This window comes from Haliotis rufescens, unplaced genomic scaffold (assembly GCF_023055435.1).
Source record: "Haliotis rufescens isolate VD_foot unplaced genomic scaffold, xgHalRufe1.0.p SCAF_6, whole genome shotgun sequence".
In the NCBI taxonomy this organism is placed as follows: Eukaryota; Metazoa; Mollusca; class Gastropoda; order Lepetellida; family Haliotidae; genus Haliotis; species Haliotis rufescens.
This window is the reverse complement of record NW_025964334.1, coordinates 46,206,741-46,227,165: the sequence shown is the minus strand read 5'-3', so window position 1 is coordinate 46,227,165 and position 20,425 is coordinate 46,206,741. Positions and strand designations below refer to the sequence as shown.

The window sequence follows — 20,425 nt, the reverse complement described above, 5'->3', positions numbered from 1 at the left end:
GAAGCTTCACTGTCATTGGTTATATGCAGGAAATGGCCGACAGTTCACCTGCGGCTTTGTTCGTGATATGAACCCGTACATGAGAATGTCTCCTGTTATTATTTCTCGTGAAAGTGGAAATCGACGCTGTAGATATATTTCCATTCATAAACAAATTGTTAATTTTGCCTGATACATATACAATTTAACGCAATGGAGTAGATCTAACTGTAAAGTGAACAGTGAAACTCCGGTAAGTGATGTAGGCAAGCCCAATGGAGTTGATAACAAATAAACATTTGTATATCGTGTTGCAAATGGAATTACACCATTGTTTTTCCTAAATACTTTCCCTAGACAGTAGACACATGCGGTACGATAAAGTGTTAGTTATTAAAACAGTTTTTTATGCATTAGCTTGGACGCACAATTAAATAGTATAGCAGAGACTATATACCGATATGTTCTCTGAGTATGGTGACTGTCATCATTAGGAGAAGACATGAGTTAGGCCTATATGATATAAGCATACCATATATGCAGTGTATGTGGTGAATGGTTATGGCCAGCATATGCTTATGAAACAAAGGAACAGGTCGTTTGTAATGCACAATTAAGTGGACGATCATGAAATATTAAAGTGTAATCTCTGTACTATTAATAGAGGGGCTATGCTATGTGGTCTAGAGCCTAGGACTAGATTTTGTAATTTGTACTATTTGTGCTAGTACTCCTTTGTCTCTATGAAAATAGTTTACTCATTCACAGATGGATATTCTCATCATAAACATTGTGTTAGAAGACAAAGAGTCGAACACATTAGACACAAATTGGCAGGATTGTCTATTTGCCCGAGTCTAATGCCCCTTTAATTAAGTCACATTAGAAACTTCACCCACATCTTTAATGTTAACATTATCCAGTGTATCTTTAACATGTGAAGCGAGGGATGTGAAGTTGTTTGTTTGTTTGTTGTTTAACGCCACACTCAGCAATATTCCAGCTATATCATGGCAGTCTGTAAATATTAATAGAGTCTGGACAAGACAATCCAGTGATTGACATCATGAACATCAATCTATGCAATTGGGGTACAATGAAATGCATCAACTAAGTCAGTGAGCCTGACCACCAATCCTGTTAGTCGCCCCTTCTGACAAACATGGGTTGTAGAAGACAAATTCTAACCTGTAATGTTGATGTAGTTTCATTGTTACCTGTACCAGGTGTGCCATAGGGATCATTTAAGGTTAAATGGTGCTTCAGAAAATATTTTAGTATGTAAAGTTATTATGTACACCAATAATATTTTCATATTTCAGTGTTTCAATAGAATATAATGAAAGGTAAAGGCAAAGGCATGCAGGAATCAAAGGGAGATTGCTGTCCTCTACAATTCCCAGACCTTCAGCCTGTTGACCATACTAAAGACTGTCCAAAGCTTACTAATGGTACAGTATTGATAGTGAGAAGCTGCATTATTAGAGCAGTGTTAAGAGATGATAGATCACCCAAAGACTCCTAAAGTATTGGCTGTAGTCTTTTAATCAAAGGACCCCACAACATCTTCAAGTCCAGAGTTTGTGTTTTGCATAGCATAAAAATAAAGATCTGTTTTCAAATTCATTATTCATTCCAAACTCATGCCTCAAATGTGAACACTCACCTCTAATAACATTAACACATGTCAATCCATTCTGAAAATAACCTTTCAAGACACTCTCTCAATACAGGAATTGTTATTACCATATTTGACATAATAAGCACCTAGGGTGCTCTCAAAATTAGAAATAGGGAGCTCTTAAAAGAATATTATTTTGGTGAAAAACAACAGAGTTGAAAGATCGTAAATTTCGTGGTTTATGGTGACAGCCTGAAATGTTTATATATTCGACAGATATATTTTTCCAGAATTTAATTTCCCATAATTAAGGATGCATATAACACGTATTATGCACGAATAAATAAGTCTTGTGTACATTGATCAATCAGAAGGTTTGCTAATTGGGATTGTTCACTAACCAATATATTAGCAAATATTGCTGTGCACGCTTATTAGAGAGGGCGCTTATTACGTCAAATACGGTAATCCCCTTCAGTTTTTCCAGAGGCATGACAACACCTCACCATGCCCTATTTGTATCCATGTACAGTTCTAGAGAGGAGTGAGGAGGATGGGGTGAATATTGATGAGATGAGCAGTATCCAGACTGACCTGGAAACACTGCTGGCGGCTGCAGGCAAGAGGCTGAAGCTATTGGAGAGTGAGATACAGACCCTGGTTAACTGGCAGGATAAGAAGGATAAGAAGCCCACACCAGGCAAACAGGTAATGGCCATTGTTTCTGTCAGAGGCTAAGTCTGTGGATTTGTTTCATTACACTAGCAACACTGCAATAAGTACCCTCTTTGAAATTCAGACATTGATTCTGCATAATTAAGGTTAGTGTTTCCTATATTGAACAAGATAAAAAAATCTAGACGTGTGAATCACTGTTTCAGTAACATGAATCAGGCTTCCAGAGATTTTAGATGAGTTGTGACCCAGCAACTCTCAAGACTTTGATGCTTACAAGAATGTGAAGATTATGACAAATATGTGATACCTGTTAGTATTTTCTTTTATGGTTGTTACCCTTGGATGAGATGTGTTGTTTTGTGGACACATTATTCTCCCCATGTATCTTTTAAAGTAGCTCATTCCAAGCACTTCTTTATCCCAAAACAGGCCTACATGGTTGTGCTAATCATGAACTGGCTGACTATGATGTGTTTGTGTGTAGTCTGTAAGGAATAGCAAGAATGTTTATTTGAACATGTGGGTTTCAATGCAAGTTTAAGTCAAAGTGCTGTACATATTGTTTTAAAAAGGGTGTTGTGAGCTGTAAGGGAGTTTCATTGACGTAACTTTGGGGCTTCCAATCTTAATATATCAAAATGTCTTTCTTTAAGTTTTGAATCATACTTGCAATTGTAATAGCACATGTTTATGAAATGATAACAATGACAGACGATGGTGGCTGGTTTCAAATGTAGATGTTTGTCCTCTCCACCAGCAACCAGAGACTCCCACATCTGGCAAGCGGGGAAAGGGCGGTGGCGAGGACAAGCCCAGCAAAAAGTTCAAAGACAGTAATGGCAAAGGTTCAAGTGTTACCCCACCCCCACCGAGCAGACCCAAGAGCAAGGTCGCACAGGTATGAGGATGCAAGACTAGGCGGAATTGTTTAATCATGGTATTGTGTATGTTTGTTTTAAGCAACAACAGTTGTACTTCCAAAAACTCAAAGTTCAAGAAATCTGTTGATGAAAAGATTCTGATGTAACAATATCTACTCATTTTGGGATGCGTATAAGCAACAAGTCCTATTAAATGAACTGTCATAGTATTATTGCCAGAACATACTGTCAGTGTGATGCAATGTACATTTGATACTGCTTCAGTCCAAGAATCAGGAATTTGATTTTGTGGACTCTCCAGCCGATTTGCCCAAACTGCCAAAGAATGATGCTGTGAACCGCTTCTGGGTGTCGGTTGAGCCTTACTGTGCAGAGATCTCAAATGAGGATTTGAAATTACTGGAGGAAATACTGAAGTCACATGAGGACGAGTGTGAATACTACAAGATCCCCGCCCTGGGCAAACACTACGCCGAGAAGTGGGCGGAGGAGGACCTCAAGGAGGAGCAGCGAGATGGTGAGCAGAATGGGGGGAATTCCCAGGGTGTAGCTATATCACAGCAGCTTGGGGATGGGTGGGGGATGGGTCCCAGGAGGATGTTTAGCCTGCTCTGATATGCTTAGGGAGTTATTCTATCCTGTCCGGGAATCACTTCAGTGTTATAGAAAGTAAGCTGGACAAGACTCATCCTATGACACTAGGACTCCCATCTTGAACATCATTCTTGCAGTTTGGAAGGTGTATAATGCTCGCATAATTGGCTAATTGTTAGGTTACAGGAAGGTTACCATAGTTAGAGATGTACGTTATCTGACCACATAAAGAAGATGAAGTCACTCTGTGGTGTCTCTGTTCTTGTGTGTGTTGTTGAATATTTCCCCTGTTACTGTCAGTGGGTTTGTGTTGCAGGTGCTAAGATCAATGACAAGAAGCGAAACTCCAACTCCAATCACAACAACTCTGTCATGAGTCCCACTGAAACAGCCACATTGCTCAAGAAGGCAGAAGCAAAGTAAGCAGCTTTGAAATATGCGCGTGCCGGTAGGCAGGTAGATCTTGTGTGGGGCCCGCAGTTCAGATTTGTATGGGTCCTTATGTCCTGTGGTAAATTTACCTGGCGATTTATGTCACACAATAAGCTGCAGTTTATTTAAAGGAATGATTGTAAATGTATCCAAATGAATTTGATACGTTGTAACATGTGCTTGTGGTTGTTGAGATTTTGATACGTTGTAACATGTGCTTGTGGTTGTTGAGATTTTGATACGTTGTAACATGTGCTTGTGGTTGTTGAGATTTTGATACGTTGTAACATGTGCTTGTGGTTGTTGAGATTTTGATACGTTGTAACATGAGCTTGTGATTGTTGAGATTTTGATACGTTGTAACATGTGCTTGTGGTTGTTGAGATTTTGATACGTTGTAACATGTGCTTGTGGTTGTTGAGATTTTGATACATTGTAACATGAGCTTGTGATTGTTGAGATTTTGATACGTTGTAACATGTGCTTGTGATTGTTGAGATTTTGATACGTTGTAACATGTGCTTGTGATTGTTGAGATTTTAAGGCATTGTAACATGTGCTTGTGGTTGTTGACCAGTAACCTGGATGAGTCCCCGTTCGGACACCTGACCCAGCGCCTGGTGGCTGCGCTGATTGAGGAGAACATCATGACCCCTATAGATGACTCCCTGGCGGACATTGCAGGGGGCAAAGGTCAGTGCTGCTCTGTTGCTGTTGTTGTCAGGTGAATTCGGTCACTTCTTTGATGTGAATCAACTGCTGTGACTCTAGAAATTAAACAGTGATCGTTTGCAACTCCTCTGTTTAGAGTCGGCTGAGGAGGCGCCCGCCATCTCCCCACGCATGCTGGCCAAACAGCTGAACATTGTCAACCCAGCCCACTTAGAGAGGAGGATTAAACGAGAACTAGAGGAACAAGGTGGGTGGACTTCTCATCATATTTAATATTTCCAACTGCTTATAAAGACGGCAATGATAACGCAGGAACATTGTTGAATGCTGGGCAAGAACACATTCACTCAAGTGAGTGAGATAGCGTGAGCAATGATTCACACCTATTCAGTATGACGACAATGAATTAGATCATACAGTCATGTTATCTACTTTGAATATTTATCTACAACAAAACCTCAGATATTGACAGGTTTGGTGTGAAATTATGTTATTCTTGAGTCCAGTTAAAGCCTTCTGTCTTAAGTGTCTGGGTGCGCTGATGGTGTGTTGTGTCATCATCATAGTCATGTGTTTGTTTGTAATGATGTACAAAGGGCTTGCCAGTACGGATGTCTCGTTTCCAGGTTTAATAGAGATAGATGACAAAGTGGAAGACAACCCAGATGATGAGATACTTGCGGAGCTGCGTCGCAAGCAACAGGAACTGAAGGCATTGAGCCAGCGAAATGTAACTATCACCAAAACACTGTACAAGCTTGCCAAGGAAGAGATGGCAAGACAGGAGATGAGAAAGAAGCTGTCAGCAGCTGATGCAGAGGTCAGTACAAGTCTTTCCCCTCCTTGGTCCCTTAGTGTTGTGTGCCGAGATAACTTACATTGGGAGCCGACATAACTTGCATTGAGAGCCGACATAACTTACATTGAGAGCTGAGATAACGTGTTGAGATCAGCTGGCCACTACAGATTCAGAGTTTGGATCGTCTTTGGACAAGTGACCATCACTGAAAACATCATTCATCTGTGATCTTTCTTACAACATGAAATGATACATATATATTAGTGGAACGACGTTTCTTCAGAAACAATATATTATTTTCTATACACAAAAGATTATTGGAGATTATTGAGAATGGAGGCAAATATTATTCAGCGTGAGTCCCTTGGGATGCAGCTGTTTGAATCCTTAAAACAAATATAACTGTGTCATCCATGTTACTTTCAACTGACATTCCTATTGTGAAAAGAAAAGTTCAGAGTGAATGAAAAAAGCATTCATGGACAATAATCAAACTTCATTCAAAGGAATCCAATATCAATCAATGATTAGTAAAACATGATAAGGCTTCAGAACCTGGTCTGATGTCATTAAATTATTGCGAGTCAAGTGAAGTGTGCCACATATCGCGAGAAATGTTAAGGTCATGCCCATGAATCATGTTTTAATGTTGGGACCCCCCAAACCTATAAGTCCCCAGAACTCAAAAACATGCCCAGGTGTATCCCTGGCCATGTTGTGTTGCCTAGGTATCAATCTTCTGCACTCACTCACCCTGTATGACCTGACGGATTGTGAGTCTTCGGCTCCTGGTTTGCTATTTTTTATAGGCCACTTTCAGTCTGTGCCAAAACATCGGAGTGTACTAGCCCAAACTTTTAGTGTTATCATATTAGTAAAATCTAAATATTTTATATATTTGTATACTTATCCTACATTATGATGTCTAAGGAGCAATGCAGGATAATTTAAAAAAAATTGTATTTTATGAGCTTCGGACAAGTGGCTAAAGTCACAGACTGCACTTTTATGTAGCTGGAATATTGCTGACTTGAGAATAACTACATTCACTCTCACTGAATGTGTTTGTGTGTACTTGACACTAAGTTATCAGAGTTGATCTCGTAGTATTTTCTGGGAGGGTTTTGGTTGGATATTACGTAGAGACTTGACTAAAAATCTCAGATGGCATTTGTCTAGGTGATGGAAGCCTACCGAAAGATTCAGGCAGCTAAACAGAAGAAGAAAACACCAACAAAAAAGGAAAAAGATGGAGCACAGAAAGCTTTGAAGGAGAGGGATGCAATATTGAAAGCCCTTGAAGTGTGAACATGGACATTGTGTTACTCAACTTTACAGCAAGGATGAGGAATGATTCCTCTGCTTTCCGATTGCATCGCAATGGATCAACTTGACTGCCATAAATGAATATTACATGAGGGATGATTCAGCTGCGTCAGGACTTACCCATGGTGTTGGCGAGTTGTTTCAACATAGTGTCTGTGACATCAAGGAAGTACTCTGGCTGTATATGCCTCTCAGAGAAAGTGATGCATTAGCATAACCATGAAACCTGATGATGGGAATCAGTCCTATTACAGTGAAAATGTGTACATACATTTTACCGCAGTACTTGCAGGTGCAGCTCAGTTTGGTTGGTAGATTATTTGTTTTCATTACCTACCAGTCAGGTGTTTTTTTTTAGCTCATAAGGGTGTTTGTGTGTGTACAATGTCTTGTATTAATCATGCTATGTTCTACTGTAAGGAGTGGATGGCTTGTATGAGGACTAATTGTGTTTGTATGACTGGAATTGTGTAAATAAATGGACTATCATACACATGACACTACATATGTTCTTGTGTCTATACTGAGACAAACAGTAAAAAGGGTGAGAGGCTTGGGTAATTGTGATCGACAATCTCTTTCTTTTCTTTTTTCTTAACATGTTGAAATATGTAACTGGAAACCTTTTCAAAAGATTCAGAAGACGTGTTGCAATGCATATTTTATTACAGAAATGCCATGTGTAAAATAATTGGACAAGAGCCATGTAGAAATGGTAGAAACAAAATGCATTTGTAGAAGCAGTCATTCTAAACATGCTAAATATATAAATGTTTATGTGTTAATTATATTGCAAATTCTGTATTTCTGTATACATGTATATACAATTTATAAGAAATGTTTGTATAAAAGGATAAATAACATATAATTGGTCAGTAGATTATAGATGTTACGTAACTGAATTATCAATAAGTACTACAAAATACTGTAAGTAGGGAACAGATTTGTTACAGCATCAAATCACATCAATGTTAATACTGGATATGTAGACTTTTGTACATATTAGAATAATCATACAAATATCAAATATACATATGTTAAAAATATATCACATGAAATGGCTAGAGTATTCCAATACTGACATTCTTTGATTCTTTGAATAATACTGAGAAACAGACTGGAAAACTGTGTGTAATACTGGCTAGTACTGTATTTAAATTTGGTGAAGTAGCTCATGTTATGTAATGTTCAATGAAGACATAAATGTGAAAGTTCACTTGTAACAAACTCAAAATACCAACACTTCAAAACAAACATATAACCTAGTGTTGATTTGTTCAGTAACAGAGACAATAACCGTGGTGGATACTAAAACAATGAATCAGAAAAGGAAATAACCAATTAATCACTGTATCAAATGCACAAAATCAGGTAGGATCATACTGGAATCAGACATTCATGATTATGTTCAGTGACGGTAAAAAATAACTTTGTTGATTTCTAAGACATTATTGATTTTGTAAAGAGAAATCACCCTACTGGCCATTGTATACAAATGAACAATATCATAGTAAGATCTACCAATAAGAACCAAACTGAAGAGAAGTAAGACCATGATTATCAAATCTGAGATGGAGTTGTCTCCCTTTGATCATTGTAATTGAATGTGCAAATCTAAAAAGTTACATTCAATTGGAACTGTTTGAAGAGACAACATCTGAATACTGAGGTCTGTGGCAGGCTTGAGTGCACTGTTTGAATACAGCTGGTTATCTTGCAGGTGAGTGAATGCATAAACCACAGCAGTGTCGCAATATTTACTAGTAGCCTGTATCTCCAGACATAATCACCATCTTATTTCATCTATACACATGTGTGATGATTTCTGGAGAGTCAAACATCTCTTCAGCTGTTCTTCGAGCTTTTATTCGGGGAACCTTTGACCAGTCAAAGCTAGTGTAAACTGTGATTGATTTGTTCAGGCGACGTGCATTTACTGCTTCTTCTGGGTCTTCATTAGGCGGGCTGCCAATAGAAAATAGGATATTTATATTTTGACAAGTCTAGCAAAGATTCTGTTTACATTCTTATTATTTCTTTAATGAGGATTAAAGCTGTATCACTTCAATAACATCCTGTCTGAAAGCCCTTTAATTCTGCTGTCTCGCAAAATACAGAAATGTCTGATTCATTGCTGTTACCATACTTTTCAGGCAAGGACACGTTTTTCAAAAGTAATTACCATTTGCCACATTTATATTATAACATAGGGTTATGAGAACCATATTAACATGTCCTATTTTCCAAATACACCTACCAGTCTCTCAAGTAGCTGTTGCCAATATCTCCAGGATCTGCAAGGTAGACAATTCATCATGATATGAAATCCTGTACGCTCCGCTAGTGTTACATTACTTCACAAACAGAGAGTCCATACTCATTTTCTGTTACATTTGTGTGTGACAATTAGATCTATCTTGTCAGCAGACTCTCAGTGTGTAAGTCAAAGTGTGAATAGGGTCAAGCAAGTGATTTCCCAACCACCAAGCTGGCCTGATGGCTTCTATGTCTAATCAGATAGCTAGATTCTGTAACAAGTAATACTGAAAACTAGACACATCAACACAACTAGTCATTCTGGTGCTTTTCGTTCATACTTTTTTTTATATCATGATTGCATATCATCCTCCAACACACTGACATGAGCAAACTATACAAAACAGCTGTTACTGTCAATATGAGAATATATTGTATGAACATGACAAATGCCACATACTTTTCAGAGTATCCTGTTCTGTGGTGAACTACTTGTCCAGCTATAAGTTCTGAGTATGGGTCAGACTATCTCTGTTTGTGATAGTGCTGGGACTCACCTGCTCTGACTGGGATGTGAATGTGAAGGGGATTATAGCTCGGCAATGGGGGACCACCTGATCTACGACCAAAGGCAACAGTGTCGCTGATCTTCTCTTGTTCTTGATTATATATCTTCCTCGCCTTATCACGCTCAGACTTTAAGACCTCTGTGAAAATTAGTTTGTAAGACAATTACTTAGCTGGGTTAGTATCAACAACATAAAAACCCCAACCTAACTACATTCATATGGTATTGTACACATCTCGGTACACAAAGATAAACTTGAATTCACAAATTTATGTCTGCGTACTAGAAATTACAAGTCATAAAAATTAGTCATAAGACGTGATTTTTTACCTATAAAGTCCCTTATCTCATGGTTGGTCTCATAAATTATTTACTTGCTCTGAATATATTATGTCACCTCTCATTAAATTAATTTTGGCTAAAGGCTTCAAACAACACAATCAAAGAATACAAATAAAGATTTTTATCATATAATGGGTAGGTTTCTCGGCAGGATAAAGCCAACGGATAAAAACGATATCCGTTGGGATCATATGCGGATAGAGATGCAAATATCAAAGGTCAAGTAGGACTACTTTCACTGTTTATAAACAAACATGGCGTCGCCCTCGTCATTCGGCGATCGAGTCAGAATTAACCATCGGGAATCTGGATAAACTACAGGGATAATTGCTATCATTATCAAAAGAACAGTCTAATATACTGAAAATCAGTGTCTAACTGTGACGTAGCTAAGGCAATTTATAAGTTTTGGCAACTTTGGAGATATAAATTTCGAAACAATTTTGCGAGGGCACGAGGCCTAGCCAAGCGGGATCAGTAGCCATATCTGTGCTTGTAGACCTCTGCGGCTCGAAACCTTCTCCACAAATTAAAATAGTTGGATTTGGCCGAAATAAGTCTGAATTGTTACCTTGTTTCGATTTGACGCTGTGTGTACATCTGACTACACTTCTTAACGTTATAACAGGACAGACCGACTGTCAACAACGTCTGGCCGTGACGTCTCATAGACTAGGGTAAGAGTAGCTTCCCTTTGACAAAGGGCAGTTACTATAGCGGACAGAACGATGGAATGCCGCGAAAGGCAATTAAAAACAACTGTTGTTTTGCGTATATGTTGCTTCGCCACTGTATAAAAAACAGATTTCAGTTGGAACTATATCGGCTACTGTCACTGTCCGACTGACACATCACCTACCCTGTGACGTAATAAATATTAATGCACGCATTCCAGGAAAAGTCACAATGTTTCGGTAATGTTTGTGAGAGAGGGAAAGCGATTTTAAAGCACAGAATTAAAGAATGACATTATATGATAAAGAGGTTATCAGGCTTGTGTGTTTGGGGATGGGAAATATCCTGTATTAGGAATAAACACTATGTATTTAGCTCGCCAAGGCTCGCTAAATACAATGTTTATTCCTAATGCAGGATATTTACCATCCCCAAACACACTCGCGTGATAACCTCTATGAACCTGGTGGTAGTCTCATGGTAGTCTCATTGTGTGGCCAGTTTATGTTAATGGCAACAAATGCAGCATGTTGTCACACTCATTACCTTTTCTATCCAAGAGATCCACAGATGGAACAGACTGCACCACAAAGAGCCTGTAACCACTTTCTTGAGCCACTGGATTGTTGAATAAGTCTGAAGAACAAATGAAAAGAAAGTGAAAGAGTGTTGTGATATAAAAAGACATTACAAACATAAAGTGTTATATACATAGTAAAGATAACACTGTATAAAACAATAGTGTTTGATAAAACAACTTTACTATATATGAGGATGAGTGTCAGGACTTTATCAGGATATAAAGGGACAGTTGTGAGAATAAATGCTGAGGTGAAGCCCATCTTCCTGAGGCAAGGGAGTTAACTGACAGTACAAGTCCAGTTTCCACACTGCCAAACTAGGCTGGAATTTTGAGGTCTGATGGAAGCGCCACCTGTGGCTATTATAAGTTATGTCCCTTCCATGTCCCTGCTATTGACCGATCAGATTCCACCTCTCCTATCACTTACATGTTCTTATAACAAAATGGCAGCATCCAGTCAAGACAAAGTGATTGATAATCAAGGTAACCAGGTTTACCTCGCGAAGTGCATCAAACCACTTGAGGACCTTGATTAAAAACATGAAAAGATTTGGAAAATATCAGGTGACGCCCAGTTGACGGTACACATGCTCTTAATACCCTGCAATCGACTGAAATCTGCACAGCAGTCGTCATGTTTTTCATAAACTGGATGTCGATTTCGATGTGTGATTTTGACTGAACTACGCATAGACTTGTTAGTCCAGCCAAAACATAACTCCATAATTCCATCCTAGTTCAGCAAGAGTGGAAACTGGACTTGCCTCGGGAAAATGGGGGAAGAAGCCAAGACCTGTTGTTCTCGCAACCGTTCCTTTTAATCCTCATGAAGTAATGTCACAAGTCCTTTATCTGAGAGCCAAATACTCACTGAATAGAATATCTATGTGCGTATATATAGGGAACAGTGCTTTTCACTTTCCACTAAAAGCCCACAAACCCACGTCTTGAGGTACATGAGGGTCAAGCGGCACTATTGCATGAAGCGAGTGTTGGAGTATAATATCGGGATACTATTGTACTGTGACATAAATGATTAATGCCCAGGTTAAGTCAGCTTTAGCACTCACTAAGTGTCTTCAAGCTCTGCATCTTCTTAATCTCGGTGAGGATCCGGTCAAGCTTTGTGAGCTGGTTGTTGTGCAGCATAAGGACTTGCAGACACGTCAAGTGATGGAGAGCCCCGGTGATATCAACCAGCTCATTGTTGTGAAGGTACAGCTCTGACAGCTGGTAGTTCTCACTCAAACAATTTAGCTGCCGTAGCTGTAAAAGGAATCTTCAGAAATCATAATTGATGACATAACGTACATACATAAATAAATATTTTAGAAAATAATTTAATCTAACTATTCAAATGAAATACAAGAAATTGGGTCAGGGTGCTTTCTGCTCGTTTAGAATGCACACAAATCAACAGTTCACTATGGTGGACTAGAGGTACATAAGGAAATCCCACACCGTGTCCACATTTGTGCAAACAAGTATCATTAACAGTATCTAATTTCAATGTGTTTTTCACATAGGTATAAAGTCTTACTCTTTAAGAAACATAATTTCCATATAAAGTGCTATTAATTTAACAAAAAGACACACACTTTCTCATTTAGACATTTCCTTCAATTTTTAACATGCAGCAATAATGATGTCACAATAGTACTTTAAAGACCCAGACCAGACAATCCAACACGAGCATCGATCACGAGCATCGATCTACACAAATGGGATACAATGAAATGCATCAACCAAGTTAACCAAGTCAGTTAAAATTACAAAGGGCTTGCTGAAATGTAAAGTAGATGGCCCGCCTGTCGAGTCAAAATTTCACCCCTTCTCTGTGTATGTTTGAGTTTTATAACTGGATCTCAACAACCAGCCGCCATGGCTTACCTTATTACCATTCAGCCATAAGCATCTTAAATAACGGAAACGCTGCAGATCACATACTTCTGTGAGACTTCTGAAACAAACATCATCACAATTGCAATCTGAGATACACATACAGTATCTTTATGAAACAGAAACAGTCCATAACCTGATCAAAGGGAACTCATTCTCAAATCTCTACAGGGTTTTACCAGATACAAAACATCAGGTCATATAAATGAAAATGTTTTTATTCTGTTCAGAAATAATCAAAGTTAAGTCAGTCCATCGCTGATTTTCCACCTAAATCAGAAAGTATGGTTTCAAACCAGAAAAGCTATGATTAGATTATGGCTTCATGTCATGTGCAGTGCTATACGTATTACGTAGATCGCCCTATGTAAATTAAAGGTGTAATGATATGATGGGGTAGCGACATGATACATATCCGGATACTATGGGTGTGATATGATTCATATCCCAATACAGTACTTATATTTCCCAAGTTGATATTCTTCCAACCCTGAATCAATTGTTATAACATTTCAGTGATCAAAGATGGGATATTGCAGGGCAGAAACATATTGGCTAGAGCTCACAGTGAATGTTATGCTATTTCTGTGGAAACCATGAAATACTGGCGAATCTGCATGAGCTGGTGGTTGAACAGTTTCTGTTATTACTAACATGTTTTTAAACCAGTATATAACTTGTAATGACATGTATTGTATGTATCACGACAAAGGGGTAGAAAATTAATGTATTTTGCCCCATATCGCGATGTAATACTGTATCGCCATATCATTATACGACAAATGTAAATCCCTGCATTACCTTGCCATATGATGTATATGGCTGCTTATCAGTCAGTACTAATGCATGCCAATGATACCATTGAATATCATGAAAGGTCCACTCAATTTTATGGAATCATATAAGTTCGTCATAAAGATGACATTTGTAACAAAGATGTTACCATTAGCACAATTAAAGGAGAAAACACCTGAGGTTTGAGTATATTCATTTCTTGTTCAGTATTGGAAGATAAATTCCTTGCAAAAACATTAATGTATGTTTTTTATTAGATAATGACGTTCCTATCTTTATGTACTATATAGTAAGTTATATATACCTTGCAACTGATCAATTATTTGTGTTACAGCTGCGTCAGCAAAGTCTGCAAGGACCCTATATCTGCTCATGTTTACATGTCATAATTTCTGCAGATGTGAAGATCCGGGATAGAATAGGTCTTCAGAAACCCTTGCTTACCATAAAAGGCGGCTATACTTGTCGTAAGAGGCGACTAATGGGATTGGTTGGTCAGGCTCGCGGACTTGGTTGATGCATATCATTGTATCCCAATTGCATGGATCGATGCTCATGTCAGTCACTGGATTGTCGGGTCCAGGCTTGATTATTTACAGACTGCAGTCATATTGCTGGAATATTGCTGAGTGCGGCGTTTAACAAACAAACAAAATCTGCAGACAAGCGCTAACTGATGTTTGCAAATAAAACAAAACAACTACATTGTCATTGATAATAAGTTCAAAATTTTATCCTTCATTATCATAGAGGTATGTAACTAAAACTTGAGAAAACTTTCAAATATTTAGTTATTTGTAGTAAGCACCAAGTCAATATCCGCAGAAGGCAGAAGGATACATACAGTAGTATTGAAGCAAAAACTTGTTTCTAATTTCTGAGAGTTTTGGACATTCTAATAAAAAGTGCATTTCATCACATATCAAATTTTTACACAATGTACATTTTCTTTCCTCTCTTACAATATTATACCATCTTCCTGTTTCAATGGGTAATCTATGATTTGCTGTTCTAAAACGAGCAAGAGATGCGTAAGGTGATTGGTAGTTCTAGTAAATAAGGTTCTAGGGATGGTAACTCCTTAAACATGTTTTAATAGTAACCTTTAGATTAATTTTCCTTTGATTCTCGCCATCTTTGCAGAAAATTATCACATTTCACATTTTGTTTCAACCATGCGGCACTAATAAAGGTTTGAGACAACCAAATGTAATTAAAGCCTATATTTTGAAGAATGCATTTTACTTCTTTTAATAGTGGGAAATGGTAATCTGGATTTGCAATGGACATTTGAAACATAAGTTTATATACTATACTAGAAAGGCTAGTTTGTGATGATGTTAGCTTGCACCAATATTAAATCATTCTTATCTTGATGAAAATGCTGAGAGGATACCTCCCTAGTTCACCATATACCATGTAATCGGGTGTTGACTGTTTTAACTTGAGAATATATTTACAAAATTTAAGATGTACACGTTCAATGACAACAGCATTTTCAAAACCCCACACCTCGGATCCATATAACAATACTGGCTGAACAAGTTGATCAAATAATTTCAATTGAGAGTCAATAGGAATTTCTAATATTCTAATTTTATGAAATACAGCGTACATTGCTCTAGATGCTTGATCTGTCAGTCTTTTTAGGGCCTTACAAAATCTACCAGTGTTTGTAAATAAAATACCAAGGTAAACATATTCTTTAACAACATGAAGAATCGAGGCATTTAACATAAAATTGAAGACTCTATTTGTGGAGCGCTTGGCAAAAATAACAACTTTCGTTTTGTCAAGATTGACTTTAAGTTTCCAGATAGTGCAATATTCTTCAAATATAGTGAGACACTTTCTTAAATCTTCTGGGCTTTCGGCCATTAAAACAGTATCATCGGCATACAAAAGGAGAAAAAGTTTTATGTACAGTTCAAGTGAATCTATTAAAAGGTTATTACATTATGCAGTCCTTCAAAATCATTGTTCAAGGTCATTAAGGTACAAAGCAAACAGGAAAGGTGACAAATTTTCACCTTGTCTTACACCAATTTGACATGGGAAGAAACCTGACACCTTGTTATTATGTGAAACACAAGATTTGATATTTTGATACATATTATATATGACATTAAAACATTTTGCTTTGATATTAGACTTTATCATTTTTGTCCACAGACCACACCTCCATACTGTATCGAAAGCTTACTCCTGCTTGCGCTTCGCTTATTAGATTAGTCTGAACTGAGTAAGCTTGTAAACGATTATTCAATAGTGTAGTGAACAATTTACCTAAACAGCTTAGGATAGAATGCCTCTGTAATTGTCTGGGTCAGCTTGGTTTCCTTTGTTTTTGTAGATTGGTTTTATTTTGCCAACAAGCCAAGCTTCAGGTTAAACTCCTTTGTCAAAACGAGGTTAAAAAGCCTTACGTAAACCGGCATGACATGAATTGAGCTTTTAATGCTCATCGTAAATACCATCCAACCCACAAGCCTTATTGTTCTTCAATGCACGGACCGCTGACATAATTTCTTCTTCTGTAATCCTACAATCTAAAATATCATCATGATTATCATAATTGTCCCCCGCCGCGCGAAAGCGCGAAGCGGGGATATAGTATTCACGACCATCCGTACGTACGTCCATACGTCCGTACGTCCCACCTGTTTGTTGCCGCGATATCTCAAGAACTAAACACTGGATTGTCTTCATATTTGGAACTATGGTGTATATACAAATTCCGCAGACACCAGTCGGTTTTGGTGACCTTGACCCCATTTTCAAGGTCACAGCAGGCAAATCTGCTTTTGGAGTTGTAAAACGATGTTGCCGCGATATCTCAAGAACTAAACACTGGATTGTCTTCATATTTGGAACTATGGTGTATATACAGACTCCGCAGACACCAGTCGGTTTTGGTGACCTTGACCCCATTTTCAAGGTCACAGCAGGCAAATCTGCTTTTGGAGTTGGAAAACGTTGTTGCCGCGATATCTCAAGAACTAAACACTGGATTGTCTTCATATTTGGAACTATGGTGTATATACAGACATCGCATACACCAGTCGGTTTTGGTGACCTTGACCCCATTTTCAAGGTCACAGCAGGCAAATCTGTTTTTGGAGTTGGAAAACGGTGTTGCCGCAATATCTCAAGAACTAATCGCTGGATTGTCTTCATATTTGGTACTATGGTGTATATACAGGCGGGGGACATTTCGTCACTTTGTGACAAATACTTGTTTATGTTATTGGCAAAAACATTGTCATTATCATCAGAACTTTGATTAAGATCTTTAAAAAATTCTAAAAATTTGTCCATACTGATTTTTTCTGCTGTTTTCTTTGGTTCAAATGATTTTAAAATTTCCCAAATATTCTTACTTGCTGAAATGTACATAGCTTTGATATTACTGTCTTTAGTCCTTCCTTATATACGTTTACGCTTGTGGTAAAATCTACGTGATGATTTACATTTTTCATCAAACCAGGGTTTATGCTTGTGCTTATGTACAGAGTGTCTAGAATTTTTTACAGTACCTAGAGTTTTTTCAGCCGCAGTAACCAGCGTCTGAGAGAGTTTATTTACAATTTGGTTAATGTCATCTGGCTCTATTTGGTCTTTACATGCATCTAATTCTGTAAACTGATGGGTAATGGCAACCTTATCGATATTACATAAAAATGTTTCACTTTTATCAGGAACCCATCTTTTTACAACTTTATGTACAAGTACATCTTTGTCATCATCTACAACTGGAGACAGTTGTTATGCTGTACAATCTAACGTTAACGATAAGCCACAGTGTACATCGGACGAGATCGGGTCAAACTCCTGCACCTCAAAATCTATTAATAATGGGAATGTTTCTGCTGATACAATACAATAATCGACAACACTGGCATTTCTGCATGTCAGTTTACCAATACCCTTGTCTTTGCCTAATTTCCCATTTACAATATACAATCCGTTATTTTTACATAAATCCAGGAGTTTATACCCGTTACAGTTTGTTTCAGTATACATTGATATTCTATATAACTTTACACTAGAAGTTGTACATTTGAAAACAATAATTCCTCGTCAATAATATCATTGTCACATAAATATTCGTCCAAAATGATAAAATCCGGTAGATTTTTAGTATGACAATTCATATCACCAACAATACACATGTACTGTTAGCAGTTTGACATACGAATGATATAATTTTCTAGTGTTGTAAAAATTTCCGGTGAATGAAATCTACTTTGCTCTGGTGGTATATACACAGTTCCTTGGATAAGATCATCGTTAACATGCAGGAAATCACTTGGTATCTTACACCATAAAACAATATCATGTATGGACTAAAGGACGCTCTACACTAGACCACAGAGACAGTCCAATGTCATCTGAGTCCCTTCTTACAAGTTTGTTTTGCCAATTGCACAAATGGAAGATCAGTTTAATCATGTTTAAGGATGTCCTCACAGATTAAGTTGCCACTATGCAGGTCCATCAGGCCAGAGAGGCAGAGATTTGCAACACAATATATAAATATTTCAGATTGAAATTACTTTCATATTCATAAATAAAGATATAGTTTTGTAAAGACTTAAGCCTGTATCCCCCTCCAAAAGTAATATATGTATGCATTGCCACTAATTCCTTTTAATCATATATATTTTTTAGGGGGGGGATACGCGTGGAAGTCTTACCAGGTAACTTTGTTTAATTTAATTACATTATTATTCATATTTTGACACTGTTATTTATCAGCCATGCACAAACATGCTAGGTTGCAGACAGTATAATACAGTGATGCATAAGCCGAGTTGTATATTGGGTCATTCCCCCCTTTCACTATGACCACGAATATCCCGAATAACCCTGAATCGGAAACTTTTGAAATTCGTGATGAATTGGCTAATAATGCAAACTTTCTGGCTAATCGGGTTGAAAAATATGAAGAATGCCAGGAATGGGTTAAGAAACATGTATGAATTACAAGATTCATGTACGGATCATGCACGAATTGTAAGAATCACCTACGACTAAGTTACAAATATGCCGAATGTTGTTCTTACTTAATTCTTGCATGATTTGTAGTTGACTCGGGACATTCATGGCTGTTTCGGGATGTTTTCGGTTTGAGGACAAGACATTTTGGGAGCCATGAATAGCTAAGAATAGCCAAGAATGCAAAAGAATCAATTACAAAGCTGTTACGGAACATAAGAATTAATTACGAATGGATTACGATACAGCCACGAAATTGCAATTTGGGGACCCGATTCGACAAACTCCCGCAAACTGTACAAATGTTTGGGAAAAAAATAAGATTCATTTAAGAACTTCAAGAAATGATTGAGGTTTATCTACGAACATAAAACTTTTCCTGTTCAGGTTGTTTTGGGATATTCGTGGTCGAAGTGAAATGGAGGCATAAGGGTATTTAAGACTCTTTTAATTCTTATGTTGGATAATAGATACTAAGGGTAATTATAAAGGGCAGGGGCAGACAAAGTAAAGAAAAAAACAGGGTCATATACAAAATACATTCTCAGTGCAAATCCCATTCTGCATCTTTGAAAATAATTAATCTCACTTGTCAGAAAGGTAGAGCTCTTCTACATCTTTATCTTTTCTGATCCTTCTATTGCTTAAGAGCTGTTTCAAAACCTGTTGAAAAAAGTGGATCATCTAGTCAGCAACATATATTCTACATGCACAATCAACAATCAATAAACAAGATGTAATGAATGCTAGAGCCATTAGGTTCGGATGATCAAGACTAATAGCCAACAGGTCTACAGAATGACAGAACGGTAAATACACATTTGTTTGATAAACTATGCTATCACCAAGCTTACCTTTTCATTCATTTCAATATTTTGTTTATGGATATTAGGCCTAATGATGTACTGCCATCTAAACTGTCCCAATGATATTACTATGATAAAGAGGAATTTCTTATAAAATGTTGGGTCCAAAAGTTGCTGACATAAATGAAAATGTCAAAATATCGTGTGTCTCCAGCAAAATATCTGCATTTCACACATATGCTCCGCTCTTACCTTTTCACTGGCGGCCATGTTTTTGGTTGCTAAAATAACAGACGTAAAGCGATTTTGCGAAACTTTCGCATTTATACAAAATGATCAAACCCTGCTGATTTTTACCAGTTTATGAAACAAAAACCCAGGCTGGTATTGGTATCAATACTATGAAAACCCCTATCTATACATTGATAGCTTCACAAATTGTAATCATGATTGAATCATTCAGAATATTCGAAACCAAAGCCCTTGTTAACATATTTTTTCTAAACTGGTTCCCTTGTTGG

The 20,425-nt window shown here is 37.5% G+C and overlaps 2 protein-coding genes across 2 annotated transcripts; one reads left to right on the top strand and one right to left on the bottom strand.

The window, feature by feature from the left end:
* Positions 1-20: 20 nt before the first annotated feature.
* On the top strand, positions 21-7,480 carry LOC124142915 (transcriptional adapter 3-B-like). The gene is made up of 10 exons (XM_046511632.2): positions 21-232; positions 1,302-1,430; positions 2,133-2,308; positions 3,036-3,176; positions 3,424-3,676; positions 4,070-4,172; positions 4,763-4,878; positions 4,994-5,104; positions 5,484-5,677; positions 6,836-7,480. Exons 2-10 carry the CDS (start codon positions 1,319-1,321, stop codon positions 6,962-6,964), a joined length of 1,335 nt encoding a protein of 444 aa, XP_046367588.1. The 5' UTR covers positions 21-232; positions 1,302-1,318; the 3' UTR covers positions 6,965-7,480.
* LOC124142917 (leucine-rich repeat-containing protein 72-like) lies at positions 7,340-20,409 on the bottom strand. Its single transcript, XM_046511636.2, has 8 exons — positions 20,157-20,409; positions 19,688-19,761; positions 13,297-13,366; positions 12,477-12,672; positions 11,370-11,459; positions 9,796-9,945; positions 9,240-9,276; positions 7,340-8,947 (listed from the first exon to the last, which is right to left on the bottom strand). Exons 1-8 carry the CDS (start codon positions 20,172-20,174, stop codon positions 8,782-8,784), a joined length of 801 nt encoding a protein of 266 aa, XP_046367592.1. The 5' UTR covers positions 20,175-20,409; the 3' UTR covers positions 7,340-8,781.
* Positions 20,410-20,425: the final 16 nt, after the last annotated feature.

Coding starts and splice junctions, on each gene's coding strand:
- LOC124142915 (XM_046511632.2), top strand. CDS start 1,319: ATGAAAGGTAAAGGCAAAGGCATGCAGGAATCAAAGGGAGATTGCTGT. Junction 1,431..2,132: donor CTGTCCAAAGCTTACTAATG/GTACAGTATTGA, acceptor ATCCATGTACAG/TTCTAGAGAGGAGTGAGGAG. Junction 2,309..3,035: donor AGCCCACACCAGGCAAACAG/GTAATGGCCATT, acceptor CCTCTCCACCAG/CAACCAGAGACTCCCACATC.
- LOC124142917 (XM_046511636.2), bottom strand. Junction 11,460..12,476: donor GCAGAGCTTGAAGACACTTA/GTGAGTGCTAAA, acceptor TTTGTTCTTCAG/ACTTATTCAACAATCCAGTG. Junction 9,946..11,369: donor GGATCTCTTGGATAGAAAAG/GTAATGAGTGTG, acceptor TAATTTTCACAG/AGGTCTTAAAGTCTGAGCGT.